Source organism: Eurosta solidaginis, chromosome 1 (assembly GCF_040869045.1).
Source record: "Eurosta solidaginis isolate ZX-2024a chromosome 1, ASM4086904v1, whole genome shotgun sequence".
In the NCBI taxonomy this organism is placed as follows: Eukaryota; Metazoa; Arthropoda; class Insecta; order Diptera; family Tephritidae; genus Eurosta; species Eurosta solidaginis.
Genome location: NC_090319.1, coordinates 286,922,601 through 286,949,383, shown reverse-complemented (window position 1 = coordinate 286,949,383; position 26,783 = coordinate 286,922,601). Strand labels below are relative to the sequence as shown.

Here is a 26,783-nt window from a genome sequence, read left to right as displayed (position 1 = left end):
TCAGTTCTGTGTGGTTCTATGGATCAGTCTAGAATTGCGTCGTCGTTCCGGGACTTTTTTGGGACTATTCTGGGACCATTTGGAGACCCGTCGGGAGCATTTCTGGATGGTTTTCGGGATCCGTTCGCGATACCGTCGGGGTCATTTCGTGGCTTTTTCTGGATAATTTCGATCATTTGGGGATCCTATCAGGTTATCAGCTCATTTAGTTATTTTTTTTTTTTTTACTCTACTATAAAAATGGAATATATTAGATAGACTTTTTTTTTAAAACAAATAACTTGATTAGCAGGTTAACGTGAATAGTCCATATATTTTATTTTCTCCTTGCGGACGAGGCCACGGGTAAAGGCTAGTATAATATACATATATATAGTAGTGATACATACCACTTGAGGTAAACCCAAAAAGAGCATAGGAATAGGAATAGGGAGAGGAAGAAGGCATAGAAGAAGGAAAAGGGAACGGAAACGAAAATTAAAAAGTATAGGGAAAAGGAAATGGAGAAGAGTATAAGATCGGGAGGGCGAACGAGAGAGGCTGAGAAGGAGTGGGATAAAAAGATGGAAGAGAATAAGAGGGGGACGGAGATGTAAATGAGAAGAAAGGGAAAAGGAGAAGGGGAAGAAAAAGGGGAAGGAAAGAAGAACGAAAAGGAATAGGGGAAGGAAAAATGAAACGAAAAGAAGGGGAAGGAAAGGAGAAGAAAAACGGAACTGAAAAGGAAAAGGGGAAGGAAGAGGGAAAAGAAGGGGAGAGGAAGGCGGTGAGAGAGGGGGAGACCGAGGGGAAGGAGAATGAGGGGTGGGATATAAAAAGATGGAGAAGAGGAAGAGCCATAAGAATGAGGCCAAAGAGATGCTAAATGCCCAAAAAGAAACAAATAATAAATTAGACGCAATAATTGCCAAAATTCGTTAAAAAGTTGTTTATAATTTACTAGGGGATCCACTGATATGGCTATGGGCTTTCCGACTTTGGACACTCTAGGCTTCGACTTTATCCCTGGCAGGACGGACTATTGTTTGCCGATAACTTCTCCCTGTGCAACCTTCACCCCAGTCATTGCCCGGGAGAGTAATGGGGAAGAAGACTGATCCGGGGAAGGGGACCGGTTAACTTGTTCGCGGATGGGTCGAATATGGACGGAAAGGTCTTTTGTCAAGAGCTAAATGTAAGGCGCAAATTGAAGTTGACTGGTCACTACAGCATCTAACATCCTTTGCTCTAAAAGCAATGGAGAAGATTGTACACCACGAGATTAGATCAAAGTTTCTCGATAGAATACCGCTACATCGAGATCAGCATGCATATAGGACAGGCAGGTCGACAGAAACTGTATCGTATCAGCTGTCAGAAATCCAAAGTGCGTTCGAATGCGGAGAGGTTGCGCTATCCGCATTTTTCGACATAGAGGGGGCATTCGACAAAACGGCCCACGAGAGTGTGAATCGGGAACTGGAGAGAAGAGAGGTACAACGTCCAATCCGTATGTGGATAAACGCCCTACTGCGTACGAGGATTAACGAGACCTGGAGTGGGGACGGAACAGTAGAGATCAAGACAACGAAGGAATCTCCACAAGGGGGCATCCTGTCACACCTGCTGTGGAGCCTGGTAATAGATGAACTTCTACAGAGGCTCTCAGAGAACGGAATACGATGTCAGGGTTACGCGGATGATATTGTTATAATTGTAAGAGGCAGATTTGAAAGCACCCTTTGCGACATACATAATTCAAAGGGCATTGAGGGTAACGACAGAATGGTGTACTGAGGTGGAGCTAGGAATCAACCCTAACAAGACAGCCATTGGTGTTGCAGACGTATTGCAGGAAAATGTCCTAAGATGGATGCACACTACTATAGAGAGAGTTATCATAGTGTTAGAAGCAGTTGCGTGGGCATCAAGGACAATCATGGTGACCGTACAAAAGTCACTCACGAAGCTTCAACGCTGGGCATGTGTCTGCATTACGGGAGCTATGCGAACATGGCCGACGGCGGCAATAGAGGTGCTGCTTAAGTTAAAGCCCCTACACATAATAATTGGGCAGTCAGCCAGGAGTACTTTAGTAAACATAGCTAAAGAGGGATGCGGAAGAGGCAAAGTGATACAGTCACGGAACATGGAGAAGCTGAAGGAGCAGATTCCACTCATCCAACTTCCCAGTGATGAGACGATGAAGCTAATTAAGTTTGAGAGAGAAAATAGAGCGGGGGAACAAGTGCACATAGGACACCTCCGGAATTGAAGCGCTTCACCAGGAACACACTATAATATGGTACACCGATGGCTCGAAGACACCGGAGGGCATTGGAGCGGAGATCTTCGGCCCCGAACTAAAATGTCCTTACCAATCGGAAAATGTCCGAGCATCTTCCAAGCCGAAGTTTTCGCCATGAGCCGGTGTGCAGAGATAAATTTACAGCGGGGATATAAAAACGAGGGTATCGCTATACTCAGCGACAGTCAGGTTGCGCTCAAGGCACTATCTTCAGTTGAGATTAAATCATCAACAGTCCTTGAGTGCGTAGAGAGGTTAAGCAGTCTAGGGGCCAATAACACCATCCGTTTAGACTGGGTAACTGGACACAGAGGAGTGGATGGTAACGAGCTTGCCAGGTTGGCGGCGGCGGAAAAGCCAATAGGACCCGAGCCCATCATACCGATAGTGTCACCCACAATAAGGGAAGAGTTCAGGCAAAAAGAAGTGTGCTTCAGAGAACAACACTGGTGCGAAAGTCCAGGATAGGAGGATAAGCGATATAAAGCCATGATTAAGCTCCCAAAAAGCAGTCTTAGAATTTTAACAGGCATACTCACAGGTCACTGCAGGCTAAAGAGCCACATGGATAAACTAGATATATCGTCTAGTAGCCTCTGTCGATTCTGTGATCGCGAAGATGAGACTGCAGAACACATCCTGATGGAATGCGATGCAGTCGCGAGAGGGAGATGAGAATTCAAAGAAATCAAAAGGCGAATATTGGGATTTTCTTCTTTTCTTATGGAAAAGTTGAAAATATTTACTACTTTCATTAATTAATTTTTTTTTTTTTTTTTTTTTTACAGAAAATATCATTTTTTTTTACTCACCACAGTACTCGTATTAGATTTTCACAACGAGTATTGCAAAGACACGAATCGCCTAATATAAAAAGTGATGTGATAAAATGAAAAATTTATTTCTCAGCGAGCATGAATTCTTTTTTCACTTCATCACTTCATAGAACGTGAATTGACCCCATAGGATAGGATAGGTTAGATGGTAGCTGCCCTGATAAGGATAGCTCACTTGGACAACACGAAGGTCCGTTGTGATACCACATACACCAAAAATAACGGTGATTTAGATCTAGCTACTTAGAGAATCGTTGAGTAGCAACGATAAAGCTCCGAATGATACCGATCTCAACTTTGGATAAATCCTCGGGAGATCCAAGTGAGTCGCGACCGAAGTACTTTCGCCTAGTTCTGGCAAAAGCTGGGCAATCAAGCATAAAGTGATTTGGTGATTCCAACTCATCATCCTCCATACAGCTTCAGCAGGATGAAGTTTCCAGTATATTGAGACGTACCGCATGGATACCCATGGGACAGTGCCCTGTCAAAACCCCAATGACCATTGATAGGTGAGCCTTAGTGAACCCAATTATTTCAGCAGACCTCCTGCCATCCACTTTCGGCCAGAAAGATCTTGCTACCCTGCAAGACGTGGTGTCCGCCCAACGTTTGCTGAGCTGACTCGAGGCCCAGCTATGGAGGAGCAATCCACAGGTGGCCAGCGGGATCCCGAAATCCCTACAGCCATCTTCATCCGATTCAGTTGTACCGATGCGGGTTAAGAGATCCGCTTGACAGTTACCCGGGATATCACTATGGCCCGGGACCCAGATAATCTTAATTGTAAAATAATTCGATGCAATCGCAAGCGAGGTCAGGCACTCCCAGACACTGTAGCTAAGCTCAAGGCCTTGATAGCCGCTTGGCTATCAGAGTAGATGACGAATTGACCCCATGCTTTTGTTTATTTATTTTATTTTATTTGACAGGGTGTTGGAAATGTGTTATTGTGAACTTTTGAATTTATCGAAATTCACAATAACGCTTGCCTTCATCGAACGCGCGTCATAATGCTTGAAACACATTGCCGAGCGACAACGATATACGCCGCGTCGGGCGATGACATTTTTCAAATTACGCCCAGACATTTCGTCTATTTAAAACACAATGACGGGCGAAATTGACGCTGTTTATTCAGAGTGGCCATTATTTAGAAATAAAGATGAAAAAAATTAAAACTTATTTAATTCTCTGCTTTAGCACTTGACTGCTAAAACACGCCCAAAATGTTGAGAAAAAACAAAACAAAAATGTTAAGAAATTAAATTAAAAATTATATGTAAAGAAAAACAAATATGTTTTTGGATATCATGTTTTCTTTTTTTATACTTAAAAAATTGAACAGCAGCAACCCTTGGGATGTTTGTCGTCATCGCCGGCGCCGACGATAGAAATAAATCTATCGCCGCAAAATGACGTCGCGTAAATTTTGCTCTTGGCGTTCATTGTGTTCACCTTCATGTAATTATGGGGATTCTATTTTTGACAAGGCGATGTTCGTCGCGTTTATTTCGCGGCGTCATGGCATTGTGTTTCAAGCTTAATAGCGAATGAAAATTCGTTCGATCAGCTCGACGATCGAATTTGTCTCATAATAGGGGCCATAACGAAATATGTCTATCGTAACGAAGGCTATGTCATCTGAACGCGCTATAATGGTTGGCGGCGGCGTGACGTTTCTTCTTCCCTTCTGGTGTCACAACAACAAAAGGACAATTCCATGGAGCCAATTTTGCGGAGATAAATTAAAGTAATTGTACATGTTTTTAATATTTGTTGAAATGAGTATTTTCAAAGATATATTGGCGCATTTTCCACGTGGCAGTCTTTCCTATGCATTCGCCTATGGTAGCGGTGTAAAACAACAAATTGGTTATGAAGCAATCTCGAAACAAAAGAACAACGTTATCGATTTAATATTTTGTGTACGCGATCCACTTGGCTGGCATGCAGAAAATATGAATCGACAAGAAAGTCACTATTCTTTGCTACGCTTGTTGGGACCGCGTTTCATTATGAACTACCAAGAACATTTAGGTGCACGTGTATATTTCAATACTTTGGTGCCATTAAATGATATTCATGTAACCGTAAAATATGGTGTCATATCGCGTGAACATTTTTTGGATGATTTAATGAATTGGCGTTATTTATATGTAGCTGGGCGTTTACATAAACCAACACTCGAATTGGTACCCACAAATGGTGATGAAGTGTTGAAGGAAGCTTTAAAAAAAAACTTGTCAAGCGCATTTCACGTAGCGCTCCTCTTGCTACCCGAACGTTTCACTGCCTATCAACTATTTCATATAATATCCAGACTTAGTTATAAAGGTGATTTTCGTATGGTATTTGGCGAAAATAAACAAAAAGTGCGTAATATTGTATTGGCGCAAGAAAAGGAGTTCCTCGAACTTTATTCCCCAGTCATGCAAAATTTGACTGATTATGTGGCGGCCGATTTTAATGCCAAAGAAATAGGTACAGATCGCAAAATTGTACAATTTGAGCAGGATACGTCGTCAAATGCTAAAATATATCATCTACGCAATGCTCCGATAGAATTACAAAGACGTCTTGTTAGCAATTCAGCTTTTAAGGGTGATTATATGAAGATTGTATCACATTTAGCGGAATCGCATAATCTTCGTGAGCTAGTACAAACTTCAGTGAACGACATAGTTTGGCGTAGCAGTATTTCACAGTCATTGAAAAATATTCCTAGTGCAGGACTATTTAAGTCGTTGGTTTACAGCTACAGTAAAGCGTTAAAGACATTTTCCTAGTTCGGACATGATTCAAAAGAACTATTAATCATCACACGTTGGACCAAAGTTTATGTATAAGTAGATCAACTTTCATTATGCTTTTAGTTTTAACAAAGGATTTGGGTTGGCATTAATACCTCAATTATACTATCCGTTTTAGTTTTTTTGGGGAATACATCAAATTATTTATGTAATTATTGTAAGTACTCCTAGTACCTAAAATTATTAACAATGTAGATTTAATAGAAGAAATCCTTAGTCGACTAAGTTCTGTTAACTATTTCTAGTATACTATTATTATAACTTAGTGCAATAAAGTGCATAGATCAATTAAAACCTAACACACTAATGAAATCGAACCAAAGAACGGAACACCAACGATGATTCCCTTTCTCTTCCTAGGGGAGTAGTTCAGGAAGCTATCAAGGAACTAAAACTTTAGATCCATCCAGCCCCTACTTAAGAATAATGTTGTAGGAAGCCAGAATGTTCTTTAGGCCTGCTCAAGTTCTATTTATACCTTTTTTCCCCACCCTCAACATTAACAGTAACATTATTTCCCAAGGTGATTCGATTACGGGGTCAAGACCGAACTGCTTGTCTTCGTTGTGCGAAACTAGACTTTCCCACGTCCAATGATGTGTTCACCCTTATTTTCCCTCCCCCCTGAATACTGTTGGAAGTCTCAAATTCAGCTTATCCACATAAGACTGACGTACTGAAAGTATGTAAAGCATTGCGAAAGTTTCCGGAATATGATATAAGATATGTAATACCTTAAAAAAGCTTCTAAAACATCTATCAGGTATTTGCTGCATTTCGCTTTAATCGAATTCGCTTGCTAAAATTGGCAAACACTAAATTGTACTCGAAAGCGAATTTCAGGACATGCCTGAAGTATAACTCTTAATTTTAGTCCAATCCGGTGAAACTGGTTCTGTCTTTGGTCCACCATATAAAATAAAACTAGATGTGTCAGTTGAAGATAATCAACAGCCACAACACTAATAAATCCTTGTTTATCCTTTGTTAGGCAAGAAATAGTCAAAATATTTTATATCGTAACCAAAGATGTCAGACGACACCGGCTCATCTTCATCCACATTTTCTGAGAAAAGAAAAAAACATAAGAAATTGAAATGCAAATCTGAGAAAAAGAAAAAGAAGAGCAAGCACAAGGAAAAGAAAGCGAAGCGTCATAAGCATAAGGAACGCGAACCACAGCAAAAAATCCTCATACCATATACTACACCGCCGACACATCATTCTTCGAATACGCCCTTTGAACCAAGTACGGAAGATACGTTTGGTCCAGCACTACCGCCACATTTGCTTAAAAGTGAACCAAAAAATGAGAGAGCTTTCATTGGACCAATGCTACCTCCGCAAGGATTTCGCCAACCAATTAATGAACGACGTACACTACAAAACGAATCGAGTGTAGTAACGAAAAAAGATAAGGCGCAGCCAATAGATGAAGATGTAGAAGATTTTTCGTATGGCCCCGTGCCTTTGCCCACAACTGCTGACGGGATAGCACAAATGAGTGCAACGCAAATGGAATTGGAACAGCGAGCATTGGAGCTAAAACTTGCAGCTATAGAGGGTACAAGCGGGCATGGAAGTGATGCAAAAGTACGTGAGGAGTGGATGTTGGAATTACCTCAAGTTGGCTTGAAAAGTGGATTGGCTGCGCTAGCGAACATGAAACGCACATTTTATCAGGGCAAAGAGAGACCAGATTTTAGTGATCGGTAACTCCAAAACGCACTCTATTACAAACTTATTGTTTTTTTTTTTATAATATTACCTTTTTTTCATAAAATTCATAGTTCGTCTTGGACAAAAACGCCACAAGATGCAAATAATCCGACGCCGAGTACATCAAAAACAACAGTTGTGTCCTTACAACAACAAGCTGAAGCTGACTATGAACGTAAACGTGATGAAGAGCAAGCGCGTTTAGCAAAGAAACACAAAAAGGGACATAAACGTGATGAGTCGTTAGTAGATATGCATCAGAAAAAATTGCGCAAGGAGCAAAAGAAGAGGGCAAGCTTGTTATTTTTTTCTTTTATTCCTCCACATAAATACGACTAAAAATTATCTATTTCAGGAAAAAGAATTAGCAGCTTCCGGCGCAAAACCTGAACGTCGACCATTTAGTCGCGATGTTGATTTGAAGCTTAATAAAATTGATTCCAATCAGACAAAGCAAATCGTAGATAAAGCAAAAATATTAAACACTAAATTTTCTAGTGGAAAAACTAAATACCTTTAAATAGACGGCATAATAGGTTGTCGGTATTTTAATGGTTGAACTTTAGTTCAATGCGAAACGATCTTGTCTTGTAACGATTTGAGTCTTGTAACGTCAAGAAAACACCATAATAGTTTGCGTACTGCTGAGTCAGCCTGGTATTCATTAAATATCAAGTACGATTTTTTGTCGATATCGTTTTCGCCAACTAAGACAACCATAATGAATATTATTTATTATAAATTAACATACATATATTTTAATAAATATACTACTTATATATTTGAAACTTACTAAAGAGTACAAATACTTACATGTGAAGAATACTTTTAAAAGGCAAAATGAACCGAAAAACGATAGTGAGTTTAATTTAAAATATTGAATGAAATAATGGGATATGTTGCACGTTTGTTCTTTGTAGCTCGTTTGACAATGCCTTAACGCTGTGGCGCTGGTTTAGGTTTGGGAATTTTACTTAGCAACATTTGTATTTCATCCTTTTCTTTCCAGTCTTTCCATAGTTCATACAAATTAACAATTGCACGTACTATTTCTTGTACTTTGTCCAGATCGACATTGAGTTCAGCAAACCATGTTTTCATGGAATCTTTTTGTAATATAACGCAAGAGATTTGTAAACATGCAATAGCAATCTACAATTGAATATTTATGATTTTAATATCTACTATAAAAGATATATTACTGTTGAAAATCTTACCTGATACGGTGGATAGAGCAAGCAAACATCCGTACGCAGCGAATCATTTACAATGCGCCAACTCAGTGTTAATAATTGCTCTTCTTGTCCCATATCCTGCACCAGCTGTAAAAGCGGTCGATATGGCTGATACACAATCAAGCAGCAGTCTAAATTTTCTAGTAAATAAAATTCACACTCCAATACATGATTTGTGCGATAGGGAAATTCCTGCGTATATGCATAGCTGAATTTCGATTTTATTACCGATTGACAAATTGTAATTAAACGTGAATTAGATATTACACCAAATTCTTCTACTTTGGATGCAAGCAATATGCAAGTAGGCGCCAATAGCAATGGATCTATGTTCTTCAATGAGTTGCGTGCATAGAAGCGTTTAAAATAAACAGTGGCTGTGGCAATAACTTGTTGGCGTAATTTTAATTGTTCGCCAAGCACTTGAATTACATTTGCAAAGAAGATAAAAATCTTTTGATACTCGTCCTCGCTAAGCACTTGCAGATCATATTGCCTTTCTCGTATAAGGTCTTGGCGATCCAATATCCATTGCTGAGAGTGTGAGCTTTGCCAGAAGTTTCCAGCCATCACTTCCTACTGTAAGATAAGTGAATCAGATCGTATTACTTTTTCTACTTTTTTTGCCAAATTTCTTGAAAACCGAGCAAAAGTCGCGTTTATTAAACTTTGTGGATATTTAATGCCGAATGTATGGTCAATACGTTGTTGTCATTGAAACATCTGACGGCGAAGCCCTACCCAGGTGGTGCTGGAAAAACATCGATGATCACAAATATCGATTTTTGTTGTTTTATGTGGTAAAACATCGAGGTATCAACCTCTTTGGCAGTAGAGTAAAGGTCCAATTAAACTTCCTTAAAGGCCAATTAATGGTGACATAACCATAAAACCGTAACCAGATAAAACAGCTGATCGAACCTACCTTATGGAAATCAATGTAATCGATTAAGCCATACCATAACACTAACGCCATAATCATATCATAGCCAACCAACATTGGAGATGGTTATGGATAGGGGTATCGTTACGACTATGGCGTTATGACAATGTCAAGCTTAATTTGGGCTTTAACTCGGGCTTAAAGCTGTGGCCATGCTGCGGAGTGCTGCTACCGGTGTGGTGCTACTGGAGATGGTTATGGATATGGGTATGGTTACGACTATGGCGTTATGACAATGTCAAGTTTAATTCGGGCTTTAATTCGGGTCATGCTGCGGAGTGCTGCTACCGCTATTCATCAATTGCTTTATATATATATATATATATGCATATAAAAATCTTACGAAATTTTCTAATTTTGATGGATTTCATATTAACGGATAGGACTAAATTACTTTCATAGTTATTTTAAATAAAAAAGAAAAAAAAAGCTGCATGCGTTGGAAATATTTTAATACGAAATATTATTGCCCAGAGAAGAATGTTTTTAATAAGGTTTTCGAGCTCCCGAAAATTGCTTTGGTCGAAGAAACATGGATCGAAGTATACAAAGAAGGGAATATAGCCTTCTTAAGTGGCCGTATGTTTGCTCAGTTCATGTTGGCAACAACAACAACAACAACAACAGTTTTAATATAATTTTTGAGAAAAAAAGAAAAACGTGTTGTTACACTTGTGTGGTATAATGAGAACAGTAGGTTTACAATGAAAAGAAATTGCAATGTGTATATAAGCCGATAGGCGGCGCTGTTGAATAACAAACACGTGATGTAATTCAAATCCAACAAAGTCCTTATAAACCGAAACCGCAATTTCTAAAGAGTTTAGCACACTTAGGCAAGGTGCACACGAGGCTACACGTCATAGACGCTGCAGGCGAAATTTGTACGCTTTGAAGCCAAACACATGTATTTGAATAGAGAGCTGCATACGAGGCGTCAGCTGCATGAAAGCGACAAAGCATGAAATTTTCGTGTAGCTAAGCCTACAGCAATGTTGGTCGCTGAGCGTACGTACGCTTGAGAAAAAGGAAGAACAAAATGTTTGTTTACATTTTTGTGTATGCAAATTTGTGTAATTAGGTAAAAAATGTTACTTTAGTTAATAAAAGTGCGTGAAAGGTATATTACCAAAGCGAAAAAGAGTATTTAACACCACAAAAGCTTGGTTAGACATTGTTGAAGCGTTTAAAAGGCTAAAAAGTGTTGGAAACTAGAAATCACCCTTTTCTCTAATCCGCGGTGGTTTAAAATTGCCTTTCATAAATTACAAAGGCACGGGGATGCAAACAACGTTTAATACCTATTTTCCTTTGGTTTCGGGGACGGATATAGCTGAAGAAATTAATTTTTTTATTTTTTTTAATAATTGTTTGCTTTTTGTAGCGACGCTTGGAAGTAGCTTCGTGTACAGATCTAGAGGCGTAGAGATATTGTAGCTATATGAAATATCTTGTACGCGTCTATGACGCGCAGCCTCGTGTGCACCTTGCATTAGACGCAATTTTTATGAAATTGATAAAGCTACAAGTCCACATTTCCTGTAGCTCTACAGGTTAGCCACTAGTTCAGAGAGTTCTTTTGCCCGTTGTACCATGGGTCACCTTGGGGAAAGCCCGCATATACACATTCTGTACCCTTTTAGCATTGAAACTAATGTGGGGTCCCACAAACGTAACAAATTAAACACTTACCACTCACGGCAGACTTTGGAGGTACACTTTTTCTCAACATGCCTTGAGAAATATCCACTGTACAGGCATGATAATAGGGCCACGCTAGATCAACAGGATTTTTCGTGTATTTTTTCTGTCTATTTTTCAATAAAATTGCATGTTTTACTGATTCTTAATAGATATGTATGCAAATAAATCGTGCATATTATTATTGTCTCAGATGACTATTGCGTCTTCATCCTGAAGGAAATTTCCATCCCGAAAAACCACAATTTCGCCTTAAACAGTAACGGTATGGCAACTCTTCTAGCAAAACAACAAACATTCCTCGTGTTCCAATGACACCTGAACCAGATACGGATAGAGATTTCTTATCTGGTTCACGTGTCATTGGAACACAAGGATTATGAAACTTCAAAAATTTGGAAACACATCAAAAAATGTTGAGTGTACTACCTTCTTTTTTATACCATGCTTAAACAGTATTGGGAAATATCACCACTGAACACACCAAAAGTTGGCATCTACAATTTTTGACAAGTCGAATACCTGTCTGGTTGATAAAAAAGATCGTCGTGGGCTAGTTGTTAAATATATTTTAAAACATTTAAAGAAAACCCTGAAAACGATGGCGTTGCGTGTGCTCTCAGTTTCTAAAAATTTGCGTCACCTCAGCAAAGGAGCTGAGCTTCTGAAAGTAAGTGGCACATTTTCTTAATGACAGAAGGTTGTTTGTAATTACACCATTACGTAATTTGAAAAAGTGCTGTAAAGAACTAAATCGATTGAATTGCTCTCAAGCCAGAGGCCGCTGGACAGTATCAAAGTAAAAATCATATATTTGTGAAACCATTTAAAAATATACTATTTTTTGCTATTTTTAAAACTTGTAAATTTGAGGTTAAGTTTGTTATTGAACAATGTCTATTCTTTCGTCGACAGCGCTACAAAGCGACTGCAAGTCTTAAAAAGACCCTCGTAAATATTCCTGCCACTCAGGTAACACGCTTGGATAATGGTTTGCGTGTGGCTAGTGAAGATTCCGGAGCTGCAACCGCAACCGTTGGTTTGTGGATTGATGCTGGTTCTCGTTCAGAAACCGAAAAGAACAATGGAGTTGCACATTTCCTAGAGCATATGGCTTTTAAGGTAAATATTTAATATGTAATATAATTAATGTAGTGAATTTGAATTACAAAAAAAAAAAATTTACAAATAGGGCACCTCAAAACGGTCTCAAACCGATTTAGAATTAGAAGTTGAAAACTTGGGAGCCCATTTGAACGCATACACCTCACGCGAGCAGACAGTATTCTATGCTAAATGCCTGTCAAAGGATGTGCCGAAAGCTGTCGAAATCTTAGCAGATATCATTCAAAACTCTAAACTAGGTGAGGCTGAAATCGAACGTGAACGTTCAGTTATTCTACGTGAAATGCAAGAAGTTGAAAGCAATTTACAAGAAGTAGTATTTGATCATTTACACGCCACCGCCTATCAAGGCACACCATTGGGTCAAACAATCTTGGGACCCACTAAGAATATTAAGTAAGAACGGCGCGAAAAATTTAATTAAATTCCGAATTACAGCTACTAATTTTATTTATCCCTATAGGTGCATTGGCAAACAAGATCTGTTGGATTATATTTCTTCTCATTATAAGGCTTCTCGCATTGTACTTGCTGGTGCTGGCGGTGTAAAACACAATGAACTGGTAAAATTGGCTGAAGAAAACTTACGTGGTTTGGAAAACACTTATAATGGACTACCACCCGAAGTAACACCGTGCCGTTTCACCGGATCAGAGGTACGCGTACGTGATGACTCATTGCCACTTGCACATGTTGCCATTGCTGTAGAAGGGTGCGGCTGGACTGATCAGGATAATATACCCCTAATGGTTGCAAACACCTTGATTGGTGCTTGGGATCGCTCTCAAGGTGGTGGTGTCAATAATGCTTCTAAATTGGCACGTGCTAGTGCTGAGGATAGTAAGTTGTGCACATAGGGTCCAACCAAATACAAAAACTAAAATTTTATATAACCCACAGATTTGTGCCACAGCTTCCAATCATTCAACACCTGTTACAAAGACACTGGTTTATGGGGTATCTACTTTGTATGCGATCCGTTGGAATGTGAGGTATAGTAATTGGAACTCATTTCTACGTATTTAGTAATAATAATAAATGCTTGAATAGAATATGCTGTTCAATGTACAATCTGAATGGATGCGCCTTTGCACAATGGTTACAGAGGCTGAAGTCGAACGCGCAAAAAATTTGTTGAAAACTAACATGTTACTCCAACTTGATGGCACTACACCAATTTGCGAAGATATTGGTCGCCAAATGCTTTGCTATAATCGCCGCATTCCATTGCATGAATTGGAGCAACGTATTGAGGCCGTAACAGTTAGCAATGTACGTGATGTTGGAATGAAATATATATATGATAGATGTCCCGCTGTTGCTGCTGTTGGTCCAGTTGAAAATTTGCCAGAATACGGAAGAATCCGCTCATCAATGTACTGGTTGAGAGTCTAAGCCAAAATCGAGAAAAATTCTAAAAGCTTCGAGAAGTCTAGTGTAAATTAATAAATAATTGGAGACATGATAAACATAGAAGAACGTGATATGAGAAAAAAAAAATAGCTAAGGAAATTAGCAAAAATGTATTACATGGCGTACAGAAGGAAGTTTCGATTATAAATATAAAACTAATTGAAAACATGTAGACTTTATTGCTATTAATTTATTATTACATATTAGCACAAGAATTTGTTTCGAACACTTTAAACTCTTGTTACCATAATCCTGTACTTATGTACCTAATTATGAGTATAATTGGTTGGTATACCACTTAGGCCTCTTTCCAATTTAGCCGGTTCCGTACAACCTAATGCTGGATCCAAACCTTTCCAAGAACGATCTTCAAAGGTAAGACCTATTTTGTTAGTCATTACTTCCAAATTCCTTCTAGCAGTAAGTGCCTGTTGTTGCCGTTCACTTAGCGCTGCGGCTCCTTCTTCTTCCAAAGTATCTTCTGTAGTGTTATTATCACGTATACGTCCACTGACTAAACTTACATCTTGCTCTTGTACATCAACCGCTTTAAATTCCAAAAATTTCTCACCCTCTGGAAGTAGCTGCCTAAAATCGGTTACATATGACTCTGGATATTTCATATGCCAAGCAGGATTTAGTGCCATTTCAGCTTCGAATACTGATACAATTGGCTTATAGTATTCTTTAGAGTTATACAAATTATTGAAAGGGCATCCTATTAGTACAAAGCAGTCAATTTCTAAAAAGTTTGCCAGCTTAGCAGGATTTATACGGCCCACTGATATAATTTGGGTTTTGACTCCTCGCGCTTTTGCCATTTCTTGTAAGCGAGCAACAATTTTTAAATAACCATCGGCAGTTAGTGTGGCCACAATCAGCCCTAATGTTCTAGCATCTTTGCATTTTTCTGTATAATAAAAGCGACGACGAATGTACTGCGCTGTTAAAGGATTTCTTTCAAATAAATTATTTTTTGCTGGATCGTATATAAACCACTGGGCAGCTGAAAAAGTACAAAAAGACGTCCGTTTCAGGTATACTTGGATGTGTAAACAAAAGTGTATCATGGAATCCAACTGCTTTCGGAATTGGATTTGAAATCAATAAACCGTGGGCAATGCGGTAAAAATTGTTAATTACATATAACAAAACTTTCAAAGAGAGCGAAAAAACTCAATGGAATGAAATCGTTGAAATTTCAAAATGAGCTGAAAATTCTCATAATTTTGTTGAGGCTAGCATGTTAAGCGATTCTGGACATTTAATCCACCCTTTATTTTAAAATCATGTGCATTTTCGTATTTAAGAACTAGTGAACATATAACGAGATTCACTTCGTTATAACTTTAAATAGATTCAGATGTCTAATAAATCTCGTATAAAGATCAAGTGGAGATATGCTATTAAAACATTACCTACTCAGCTGAGAGCTTTGGAGACAAAATAAGGGAAAATCACCATTTAGCAAAATGAACCTAGGGTAACCCTGGAATATGTTTGTATGACATGTGTATCAAATGAAAGGTGTTAATGATTATTTAAAACGTAGTGGGCCTTAGTTCTATAGGTGGACGCCTTTTCGAGATATAGCAATAAGGGTGGACCAGGGGTGACTCTAGAATGTGTTTGTACGATATGAGTATCAAATTAAAAGTATTAATGAGGGTTTTAAAAGGGAGTAGCACTTAGTTGTATATGTCTCCTGCGAGGACAGGCACCTTGTAGTGGTGCAGGGGCTTACGCCGATCACAAGTTGTCGCGAGTCGGCCGGATGGGAGCAGCCTCGCTACTCACATCCGACTGATTCGTCGCGCATGCGAGCGGTAACTAGGAACTGTCACCTCCTAATCCAGGGTGTTATGCGACACCGTGCCCATTGGACTGGTTTGCAGCCAGGAGGTTTACAACACCGGCTGTATTATAACGGCGCCTCCCCGACACCGGGCCACCTTGGGGAGTAACTATGGCCTTACCGCGTCAAGGGGCTCTGCCGCGGTGGACGAACCGAGTTCCCCTATTATACTGAATAGATCACTACGCTTGCTACGGCAGGCATGTGATCGTACGAACAAGATGATGAATACAAACACAAATAAAAACAGCAAACGCTCACCCTCAAGGGAGAGACATCGCACTAGCAGCAGGGAGTCAGCGGCTAAGAGACACCTGGGTGAAGTGCATGATCGCCATTACCCAGGGGAAAGAAGACGTTCCAATTCAAGGGACGACAAAGCCGAACGTGACGGAGGAAGGAAGAGGTCGAGTTTAGAACGCGGAAGACGATCGCCAAAGGAAAGTGCGAATGCCAGAGCAAGGTCATTGTCGTTCGAGGACTCTGGCACAGAGCATCGCCATGGTGCGAGCTGGCCCGAACTGGGGGAGCCAGGTGGCTTCGACGACCCAAGAAGAATCGGGCTAAGTGGAGCAGGAAAGAATTGGTACCTTCGATACCTGAAGCAGGGAAGGACCCCGGACAGTGCACGCGAGAAGGCACTGCAACACATGAGGCCGAGCAAGAAGAACCCATCCGCCTGGAAATCAAGGCGGGGTGAGAGGGAAACGGCAAGAGGCGAGCACGCATCGCATCACCTCGGGTCACATAACCACGGGAATCAACAAAAAAAGCCGTAATGAGAAGCAAAGCACTCCCGCTGACAACCGAAGAGGTCAGGCACGACGGGAGGACGCACCACAGACCAGGGGACAGAGAGCTTACCCCACCCCGTCTACCTCGAGAAGAGCGAATGCGCCGCTGCCAGCACCTGGTACATCAACTGCGCAGGGGAGGCCAAAAATGCAGGGCTACTCGGATGCCTTAAAGGGCATACGGATGGCGGTGCTTCCAAAGCAATACCCGGCGGAGCCAGGAAGAGCTGACGCGGCTGCAAGACACGATAATGATCGAGGTATCGAAGGGATGGGGAAAGCAATCTCTGGCTTTCTGCGGCGTGTACTTTAGGCCAGGATTACTCCTTGTAGACTGCAAGGATGAGGAAACAGCCGAATGGCTGACCAGAGTCACACCAACTTTGCATAGTTGGGAGGGCCCTGCCCTTATTACGAGGAAAGGGGATGATATACCGCCGACGCACACCGTCACTATGTATCTCCCCAGAAGTAGTGACAAAGAATTCGCACTTCAAACTGCTGAAGGCACAGAACACCTTCTTAAATGTTGGGATGTGGCGTATAATCAGCAGCAGTGCTGAGGAGGGGGGCTTGCGGGTAAACATGGCAATTGACGAGGCATAGTTCATTAAAATAAAGGAAGCTAGCTTCAAGGTGAACTACCGGTTCAGCTTCGTCCCGGTCAGACCTTGGAAGCAAAAAGCCCCAGCCAGTGTGGAACAACCCCACGTTCCAGGACAAGTCCAGAGCACTGGGGGGCAAAGCGAGGAGGTAGCAACAACATCCAGGGCAGCAACATCCAACCAGTGCCCAACCAGTGTCTCGTCAGCCACAGGGTCAACAACCGGGTTAATCACCGGTAAAGAGCATACGCAAGCTCCATCAACAGAGGAGCTCCTGGAAGGTCTAAACTTAGAAGACCTAGGGTTGGAGGACAGAGGAGAGGAAAACCCGCGGCTGTCCGATGAGGACGAGCCGGTAAGGCTTCACCACTGACCGGCCCATACACAAAGGTTGCCCAGATCAACCTGCACCATGCTAAAGCTGCTTCGGCAGTAATAGCACGCAGGTTTGCCTCGGAAGATCTGGGCATAGCACTCATCCAAGAACCTTGGGTGTACAAAGGTCAGGTGAGAGGCTTAAAAGAGAGAAATAATAAGGTAATTTGGGATCTTTCTCAAGAAAGACCAAGAGCGTGTGTAGTGCTTAACAACTCCATTAACTATTTTTGCATTACAGAGTTTATGAGTCAAGACCTCGTAGCAGTTCAGGCGACGATGGTAATACAAGGAGAGTCAACAGACATCGTCTTCGCAGCGGCCTACTTTGCGAGAGACAACTACGAGGCCCCTCCAGAGGGTGTGAAGAAACTGACGGAATACTGCAGATGGGCAAAAATAACGTTGATCATGGGATGCGACGCGAATGCGCACCACGAGGTATGGAACAGTACAGACACCAATTCGAGAGGTGAGTCCGTTCTTGAATTTATTATTAGTAATGACCTAAGCATATACAACGTTGGGAATTCACCAACCTTCATCACTAGGTCTAGAGAAGAAGTCCTGGACATAACCCTGGGTAACGATCTGTCTGATGAGGTGGTCTCTGGATGGGGGGTTTCCTCTGAACCCTCAATGTCGGACCATCTCATTATCCAGTTCGTCATCGGGGCTATGCCCATAGAAGGACCACCAAGGCGAAACCCCAGGAACACAAACTGGGACATGTTCAGGAACATAATACAGGGAAATCTTCCTATCATAGATAGTAGGAACAGAGGAACAAGTTATATGGAATTAGAGACAAGAGTTAATAACTTCAACAGTGTCATTATTGAAGCGTTTAACTCTAGCTGTCGAGAATCCAAAGGCCCAGGAAATAAAACCCCCTGGTGGTCGAGGAAACTCTCGGAAATGAGGAAAACCGTGCGCAAACTCTTTAACCAAGCGAGGCGCACGGGAAACTGGGAGCAATACACAGCGAATCTAACACCATATAACAAAGAGATTAGAAAAGCTAAAAGAAAGAGCTTCAGGAAATTTTGCGAGGGTATTTCGGAGGTTCCAGAGGCGGCAAGGCTCCACAAAGCCCTAGCCAAGGACCAAAGGGAGACACGACTATCAATTAAGCTCCCTGATGGAACCTACTCAAGGACTGAGGAAGAAAGAGCACGTGCCCTGCTTGCAGCTCATTTCCCGGACGCATCCTCGGATACCTCAACGGAGGAGGCTCGAGAAGGGAGACCAACACCCACGGATTGGAACCTCGCTAAAGAACTCTTCAACGATGGCACAGTTAAGTGGGCAGTAAAGTCTTTCCAGAGCTACAAATCTCCGGGAGTGGATGGTATATATCCAGCCTTTCTGAAGCAGGGCGAGGAATTGATCCCACACCTGGTCAGGATTATGAGGGATAGCCTCGCACTGGCATACATCCCGACGGTGTGGAGAAGAGCAAAAGAGGTCTTTATACCTAAGGTGGCTAAAAAGGACTACTCCAGTCCTAAGTCCATTAGGCCTATAAGCCTGACATCCTCTGCTCTCAAAGCAATGGAGAAGATTGTAGACCATGAGATTAGATCAAAGGCTCTCGTTAGAGTGCCACTACATAAAGATCAGCATGCATACAGAACAGGCAGGTCGACAGAAACTGCACTGTATCAGCTGTCCACAGAAATCCAAAGTGCATTCGAGTGCGGGGAGATAACTCTATGCGCATTTTTGGACATAGAGAGGGCTTTCGACAACACGACACATGAAAGTGTGAATCGGGTACTCGAGAGAAGAGAGATACAGCGTCCAATCCGTATGTGAATAAACGCCTTATTGCGTACGAGGATTGCCGAAACCTCAAGTGGGGACGGTACAGTAGAGATTAAAACAACGAAAGGATGTCCACAAGGGGGCGTCCTGTCACCCCTGCTGTGGAGCCTGGTAGTAGATGAACTTCTACAGAGGCTCTCAGACAACGGAATCCGATGTCAGGGGTACGCGGATGATATTGTTATCATTGTAAGGGGCAAATTTGAGAGCACCCTTTGCGACATAATGCAAAGGGCATTGAGGTTAACGAAAGAATGGTGTACTGGGGTAGGGCTAAGCATCAGCCCTAACAAGACATCCATTGTGCCCTTCACCAGGAAAAGGAAACTGGAAGGGATTAGGCAAATCACAATGGATGGAGTACAGATGGAGTAGACGTCTGAGGTGAAATACTTGGGAGTCACGTTTGACTCTAAGCTCTTATGGAAGAAACACGTCGACAACACCATATCAAAGGCCACAAGAGCAATAATGGTGTGCAGACGTATTGCAGGAAGATCCTGGGGATGCAGCCCAAAGATCCTAAGATGGATGTACACTATGATAGTGAGACCTATCATAGTGTACGGAGCAGTTGCGTGGGCATCAAGAACAACCATGGTGACCGTACAAAAATCGCTCACGAAGCTTCAACGCTTAGCGTGTGTCTGTATTACGGGAGCCATGCGAACATGCCCGACGGCAGCAATAGAAGTGCTGCTTGAGTTAACGCCTCTACATATAATAATTGAGCAGGCAGCCAGGAGTACTTTAGTAAACATAGCTAAAGAGGGATGTGGAAGAGGCAAAGTGATACAGTCACGGAGCATGGCGAAGCTGCAGGAGCAGATTCCACTTATCCAACTTCCCAGAGATGATACGAGGAAGATAATTAAGTTTGAGAAGCGCTTCAAAATAGAGCTGGGGAACAAATGTACGTGGGACACCTCCAGGATTGAAGCGCTTCACCAGGAACACACTATAATATGGTACACCAATGGCTCGAAGACACCGGAGGGCATAGGAGCGGGGATCTTCGGGCCCCGAACCAAAATATCCCTACCACTCGGAAAATATCCAAGCATCTTCCAGGCCGAAGTTGTTGCCATAAGCCGGTGTGCAGAGATAAATTTACAGCAGGGATATACCAACGAGAAAATCGTTATACTCAGCGACAGTCAGGCTGCACTCAAGGCATTAGCTTCGGTTGAGATTAAATCATCAACAGTCCTTGAGTGCGTGGAGAGGCTAAACAATCTAGGAGTCAACAACACCATCCGTCTGGCATGGGTACCTGGACACAGAGGAGTGGATGGTAACGAGCGAGCAGACGAGCTTGCCAAGTTGGCAGCGGCCGGAAAGCCAATAGGACCCGAGCCTATGGTGCCAATAGGGTCACATACAATAAGGGAGGACTTTATACAAAAGGAGGCGTACCTCAGAGAACAACACTGGCGCGAAAGTCCAGGACTTCGGCAGGCAAAGGCACTAATAGGAGGGTACAACTCGAAGCGATAAAGGGCTATGATTAACCTCCCAAAAAGTAGCCTTAGGATTGTAACAGGTATACTCACAGGTTACTGTAGGCTAAAGAGCCATATGCAAGTTAAGCAAGTCATATTGCTTATTCCAAATAAAACACAAACTTTATTTTATATTAGTTAACCACTTTTATTTAATAAATTAAATTGGTTGCTTTGCAACCTTACTTTACTTCCAAAGAAGAACTGCCTTTGAAGGGCGATGATACCGCCTTAAATACCCTTGTGATCAGCGGTATTCACCTGTTGATGTTGTTGTGCAGAAAAAGGTCGTTATGATGCTATTGCTAGCAACCTAGCAACAGAATTGTATTGTTTCGGACGTGCATCAGTCAAGGTATAACCTGTTGTACCGCTGGCCTACCTACCAAGCTCGTCAACCAAACGTTGCTTGCTATGCAGTGGGTGGTAAAGCGGGCAATGCTTATGTGCTGTATGCCCATCATGTTGTTATGCAGAATAGGTCGCTTTGATGTTATTGCTAGCGACCTAGCAACAGAGTTGTGCTGATCAGACGCACATTACTTCATATCGCGGCGTAGGCTGCTGGCCTACCTGACAAGCTTGTCAACCAAGCTTTGCTTGCTATGCAGTGGTGGTAAAGCAGGTAATGCTTATGTGCTGCATGCCCAGCCTGCTGTTGCTAAGATAAGTGCAAGCGGCGATCACCCTTTGTTGTGATAATAAACCCTTTGTTGTGAAAATAACTTGCATAAATTGGGCATATCAGCTAGTAGCCTCTGTCGCTTCTGTGATGTCGAAGATGAGTCTGCAGAACACATCCTGAAGGAATGTGAGGCAGTCGCGAGACGAAGACTTAGAATCCTAGGATCATCCAAACTAGAAAATAGTCACATACACTCTCTGAAGCCGGGAACCATTCTGGATTTTCTCAGAGAACTCGGCTTGGATGAAGTGTTGTAAAGAGAATTGAGGGTACAATAGACCAATAGGTCGCAGTGCTTAACCTCACAACATCTATCTATCTATCTAGTTGTATATGTGAAGGCGTTTTCGAGATATCGACCAAACTGTGGACCAGGGTGACCCATAACATCTTCTGTCGGGTACCGCTAATTTATTAATATATGTCATACCACGAACAGTATTCCTGCCAAGATTCCAAGGGCTTTTGATTTCGCCCTGCAGAACTTTTTCATTTTCTTCTACTTAATATGGTAGGTGTCCCACCCATTTTAGTATTTTCTAAAGTTATATTTTGCGTCAATAAACTAATCCAATTACCATGTTTCATCTCTTTTTTCATATCTGGTACAGAATTATGGCATTTTTTTCATTTTTCTTAATTTTCGATATCGAAAAAGTGGGCGTGGTCATAGTCGGATTTCGGCCATATTTTATACCAAGATAAAGTGACTTCAGATAAGTACGTGAACTAAGTTTAGTTGAGTTATATCGTTTTTTGCCCAAGTTATCGTGTTAATGGCCGAGCGGAAGGACAGACGGTCGACTGTGTATAAAAACTGGGCGTGGCTTCAACCGATTTCGCCTATTTTCACAGAAAACAGTTATCGTCATAGAATCTATGTCCCTACCAAATTTCACAAGGATTGGTTTTTGTGCGACTTATGGCATTAAAAGTATTCTAGACGAATTAAATGAAAAAGGGTGGAGTTACGCCCATTTTGAAATTTTCTTTTATTGTATTTTGTTGCACCATATCATTACTGGAGTCGAATGTTGACATAATTTACTTTTATACTGTAAAGATATTAAATTTCGCTAATTTTTATTTAGCACACATATAGTAATAGGAGTAACGAGCCTACCAAATTTCATCATGATATCTTCAACGACTGCCAAATTACAGCTTGCAACACTTTTAAATTACCTTCTTTTAAAAGTGGGCAGTGCCACGCCCATTGTCGAAAATTTTTCTAATTTTCTATTTTGCGTCATAAGGTCAACGCACCTACCAAGTTTCATCGCTTTATCCGTCTTTGGTAATGAATTATCGCACTTTTTCGGTTTTTCGAAATTTTCGATATCGAAAAAGTGGGCGTGGTTGTAGTCCGATTTCGTTCATTTTAAATAGCGATCTGAGATGAGCGCCCAGGAACCTACATACCAAACTTCATCAAGATACCTCCAAATTTACTCAGGTTATCGTGTTTACAGACGGACGGACATGGCTAAATGAATTTCTTTTTTCACCCAGATCATTTTGATATATAGAAGTCTATATCTATCTCGATTAGTTTATGCCGTTACGGATTACCGTTATGCGAACAAAGTTAATACACTCTGTGAGCTCTGCTCAGCTGAGTATAAAAATAAATATAAGGCGCGACAACCCCCGAAGAGATTTAAGGCCGAGCTTCTCTTCCAATTTGCGTCTTGTTCCTCTTATTTTTTACCTACAAATTGGCTGGATGGGACCTACTTGTTTTATGCCGACTCCGAACGCATCTGCAAGTCAGATGAGTTTTCACTGAGAGCTTTTCATGGAAGAAATACACTCGGAGTGCTTGCCAAACACTGCCTAGGGCGACCCCGCTTGGAAAAATTTTCTTCTAATTGAAAAAACTTGTTTCTGAAATTTTTGATGTAGCCTTGCCCGGGGCGTGAACCCAGGATCTCCGGTGTGGTAGGCGGAGCACGCTACCATGACACCACGGAGGCCGCCAAATATGCTATTAGCTGTGTTTTTTTACATCTATATAAGTCACTAATCTTATTGATTTAGGCGTTACAATGGACCCAAAACTCGATTTTAAACTTCATATTGAATCTTGAGTGAATAGCGCTAAAGGTACTTTGGCTTTCGTTAAACGTTGGTTTAAAGAATTTAATGACCCATACATTACAAAAACTCTTTTTATATCATTGGTCAGACCTACTTTGGAATATGCTTCAATAATTTGGAATCCGCGTTATAAGGTTCATTCTGACAAGCTGGAATCGGTCCAGAAAAAATTTTTGCTTTTCGCTTTAAAACACTTACCATGGGATCCTTCTAAAAATCTTCCCCCTATTGCAGCCGGTTAAAACTAATACAGCTGCCCACATTGCAGAGCCGCAGGGAGATGCTTGGTGTCTTATTTATTGTTAAATTAATAAGAGGGTCAATAAATAGTCCATTTTTGCTTGGTGAAATTAAGTTTAACGTTCCTATTAGGCCATCTAGACATTTTCAATCAATTTTTGTAGCTACATGCAGGTCGAATTATGAAATGCACGAACCACTTCGCTGTTTATGTCGTGATTTTAATAAATACTGTAAAAATTTAGACGTCTGCGACTCGTTTCTTGTTATTAAAAAATACCTTTTAACTACATTAAATTTGAAATGAAGCAAAGAACGCTAAACCGTGATATACTGTTCAACCCTCTGTTTCACATATGAAGTACCAGTTACTTGAAACTTGTTTGCAAAATTGCGTTGTGATCATTATTTTTATATGTACGCAATCGAATTTACTCTGTATATTCTATACTGTATATATTTTATCGACTATTAATTTGCTTTATTGTCAATTTCATAAATTATTATTTAATAGATCCTTCATGAGTACATTTTAACACATTTACAACATTTTAACTTTTGCTCACTTCTAAGTTTTTAATTGACATTTTCAAGCGTTTATTAAATACTGTTTAAATATTACTTTAAAATTGATGACTGCTTATGTTGTTTATATCGTGTATTACCTCTGAGAATTAAGTGTCGGTATATTTGGTCTGTATAATTGTTTAATTTGTAGACTGATAAATAAATAAATAAATAAATATACGCTTAAACTTTATATGGACTGCTAAGCGTTAAACTTTATCTACTCTTCTGAAATTGCTGCGCATAAAATTTGTACTACTAAATTTCAATACGCATTATACTCAGATGCAACTGAAATATGTGTCTATGTTTCACCCAGGCATGCTTAACGAACGAAACGATATCATTTCGTTACGATAATCAACGTTAATAAACGAAACGAAGTCATTCGTTTCGTTTATTAACGTTAAGAACGCCAAATTAACGTTAATTTGACGATCTTAACGTTAATAAACGAAACGAAGTGACTTCGTTTCGTTTATTAACGTTGATTATCGTAACGAAATGATATCGTTTCGTTCGTTAAGCATGCCTGGTTTCACCAGAGAATTTAAACACAATGAGAAGGAGTTTTTGCTAGATTCCAACTTTTCTGCATGTGAACACGTCTTGCACTTCACCAAACACAATCCAATTTCAATGTTAGCCAGTTAACAGCAGAAAATTCTCTGTCAACAGTTTCAGCTGGTGTATAAATTCTCTGGATTTTCTCTTAATATGATTTCTTTGTGGGAATATAGGTATTTAGTAGGATTAATTATATTAAAATTTTATTACTTGTTACGGTCTGCTGCTACGGTCTACGGCTACGATCCACTTGGGAGCGTGTTCACGCGAACACACCTAGCGATGTGGCGAAAGTTGCGATAAAAAAATATCGAAAAACAAGAAAAAGACAGACCGGCCATCACTAGCGAAAAAGATGGGATTGAGTTTCCGGCAAGATAAGTGTGTAGAGGTACGTAAAAATTTTAAGAATCGAAAAACATCCTCGCCGGCTGTGCACTTACCCAAGGAACTGTCTAAAAACGAGGAAAGAGTCAATAGCGCAAAGCACCTAAACAGTTCTTTGCGATAAATCTCGCTTTACGCGGCTATTTTGGGTGATAATAAACGCTGTACAGGTTATGTTGTGTGGACACAAGGTCCAGTTGAAGTAGGTCGGCGTTCGCAGTCATACTTAGCGAGATAAACCTCTTCCTCTACGTTTACTAAGAACACTACCACCTGCGGAAAAGCGTTCGACACCACCAACGGCGCCTACTATTATCACGGGCGTCACCATCAGTAGTATCTCCCCCAACCCATCCATTAGCGCCAACCACGAGCGCACAACCACCAGACGTACCGCCACCGCCAGCTGCAACGCACACAGCGGAGCCGCGAGCATAGGCCTGCGGCCACTAATGTAACACCTACAACAGGCGGTACCACCGACAGCAATACTAGCCGCACCTTCATCATCTACGTCCATATCGGCTATAATAATACTAGCGCAATCCTATCAGCTACGACTATAACGGATATGATAATACTAGCGCAATCCTATCAGCTACGACTGTAACGGCTACAACAATATAGCCGAATCTTTATCAGCTACGACCATACGGGCTACAATATATCGGCTACCGTGACAACCACCGGGCAGCGAACCTAGGCCTGCGGCCAGGCCAACTGCGACAGTGAATATCAGCGGATAAAGCGGTGAGTCCGTTCCTTTATATTTTGCCTACGTTTGAGTGAATTTATGAATAGCTCTACAAGTTTTTTTTACGAAACCAAGAAGGTTTGCCACCGGCACCAGGTCGATGAGGAATAACCAAAGCATACACACCACCCTATATGAAATGGTCATATAGCTAAAGCAAGCAAAACTATGTACAACATTTAGATAATTCGTTTGTAAATGTTTAGATTTGGTATTTGACATATTTTACCGAGTTAAAAGGTTAGATAAATTGTTTTGAACCGTGGGTTAGATTGTAATATGTAAAGGCTCGTAGAATGTAGGATGTCGTACATACACCTGCGAGCAATAAAATTGCAGCAAAAATGATACGCAATTTTTATCATTTTCAAAGCAAAATTCTCATTCTTGTATGGAACGAAATTATATATATGATAGTTAATCATTAACCTTGGAAATCTCGTAAATTAGATG

General features: G+C 41.0%; 5 protein-coding genes across 7 annotated transcripts in view; 3 read left to right on the top strand and 2 right to left on the bottom strand.

Annotated features, from left to right (window-relative positions):
- Nucleotides 1-4,753: 4,753 nt before the first annotated feature.
- LOC137237442 (GPALPP motifs-containing protein 1) lies at nt 4,754-8,459 on the top strand. 3 transcript variants are annotated; one of them, XM_067761069.1, is made up of 4 exons: nt 4,754-4,876; nt 6,928-7,648; nt 7,727-7,946; nt 8,011-8,459. In XM_067761069.1, exons 2-4 carry the CDS (start codon nt 6,966-6,968, stop codon nt 8,173-8,175), a joined length of 1,068 nt encoding a protein of 355 aa, XP_067617170.1. In that variant the 5' UTR covers nt 4,754-4,876; nt 6,928-6,965; the 3' UTR covers nt 8,176-8,459. The 3 variants fall into 3 exon arrangements, with proteins under 3 accessions (XP_067617170.1, XP_067617171.1, XP_067617172.1); XM_067761070.1 differs by having other exon boundaries at nt 4,854-4,974; XM_067761071.1 differs by lacking the exon at nt 4,754-4,876 and adding an exon at nt 5,956-6,093.
- On the top strand, nt 4,887-5,915 carry LOC137237444 (phosphatidate cytidylyltransferase, mitochondrial). The gene has a single exon (XM_067761072.1). It carries the CDS (start codon nt 4,887-4,889, stop codon nt 5,910-5,912), a length of 1,026 nt encoding a protein of 341 aa, XP_067617173.1. The 3' UTR covers nt 5,913-5,915.
- A 37-nt stretch (nt 8,460-8,496) lies between the features above and the next one.
- CycC (cyclin C) lies at nt 8,497-9,610 on the bottom strand. Its single transcript, XM_067761073.1, has 2 exons — nt 8,873-9,610; nt 8,497-8,807 (listed from the first exon to the last, which is right to left on the bottom strand). The coding sequence occupies exons 1-2, from the start codon at nt 9,458-9,460 to the stop codon at nt 8,592-8,594; spliced, it is 804 nt and encodes a 267-aa protein (XP_067617174.1). The 5' UTR covers nt 9,461-9,610; the 3' UTR covers nt 8,497-8,591.
- Nucleotides 9,611-12,015: 2,405 nt separating this feature from the next.
- On the top strand, nt 12,016-14,244 carry UQCR-C1 (Ubiquinol-cytochrome c reductase core protein 1). Its single transcript, XM_067761063.1, has 6 exons — nt 12,016-12,204; nt 12,450-12,656; nt 12,727-13,055; nt 13,123-13,499; nt 13,560-13,651; nt 13,710-14,244. Exons 1-6 carry the CDS (start codon nt 12,136-12,138, stop codon nt 14,052-14,054), a joined length of 1,419 nt encoding a protein of 472 aa, XP_067617164.1. The 5' UTR covers nt 12,016-12,135; the 3' UTR covers nt 14,055-14,244.
- The window catches only part of Dph2 (Diphthamide biosynthesis 2), a 45,548-nt gene continuing 32,716 nt past the window's right edge, over nt 13,952-26,783 (bottom strand). The window contains exon 5 of the mRNA XM_067761062.1: nt 13,952-15,078. Coding sequence (XP_067617163.1) covers nt 14,339-15,078 — 740 coding nt within the window. The 3' untranslated portion in view covers nt 13,952-14,338. The remainder of the gene's footprint in view (nt 15,079-26,783) is intronic.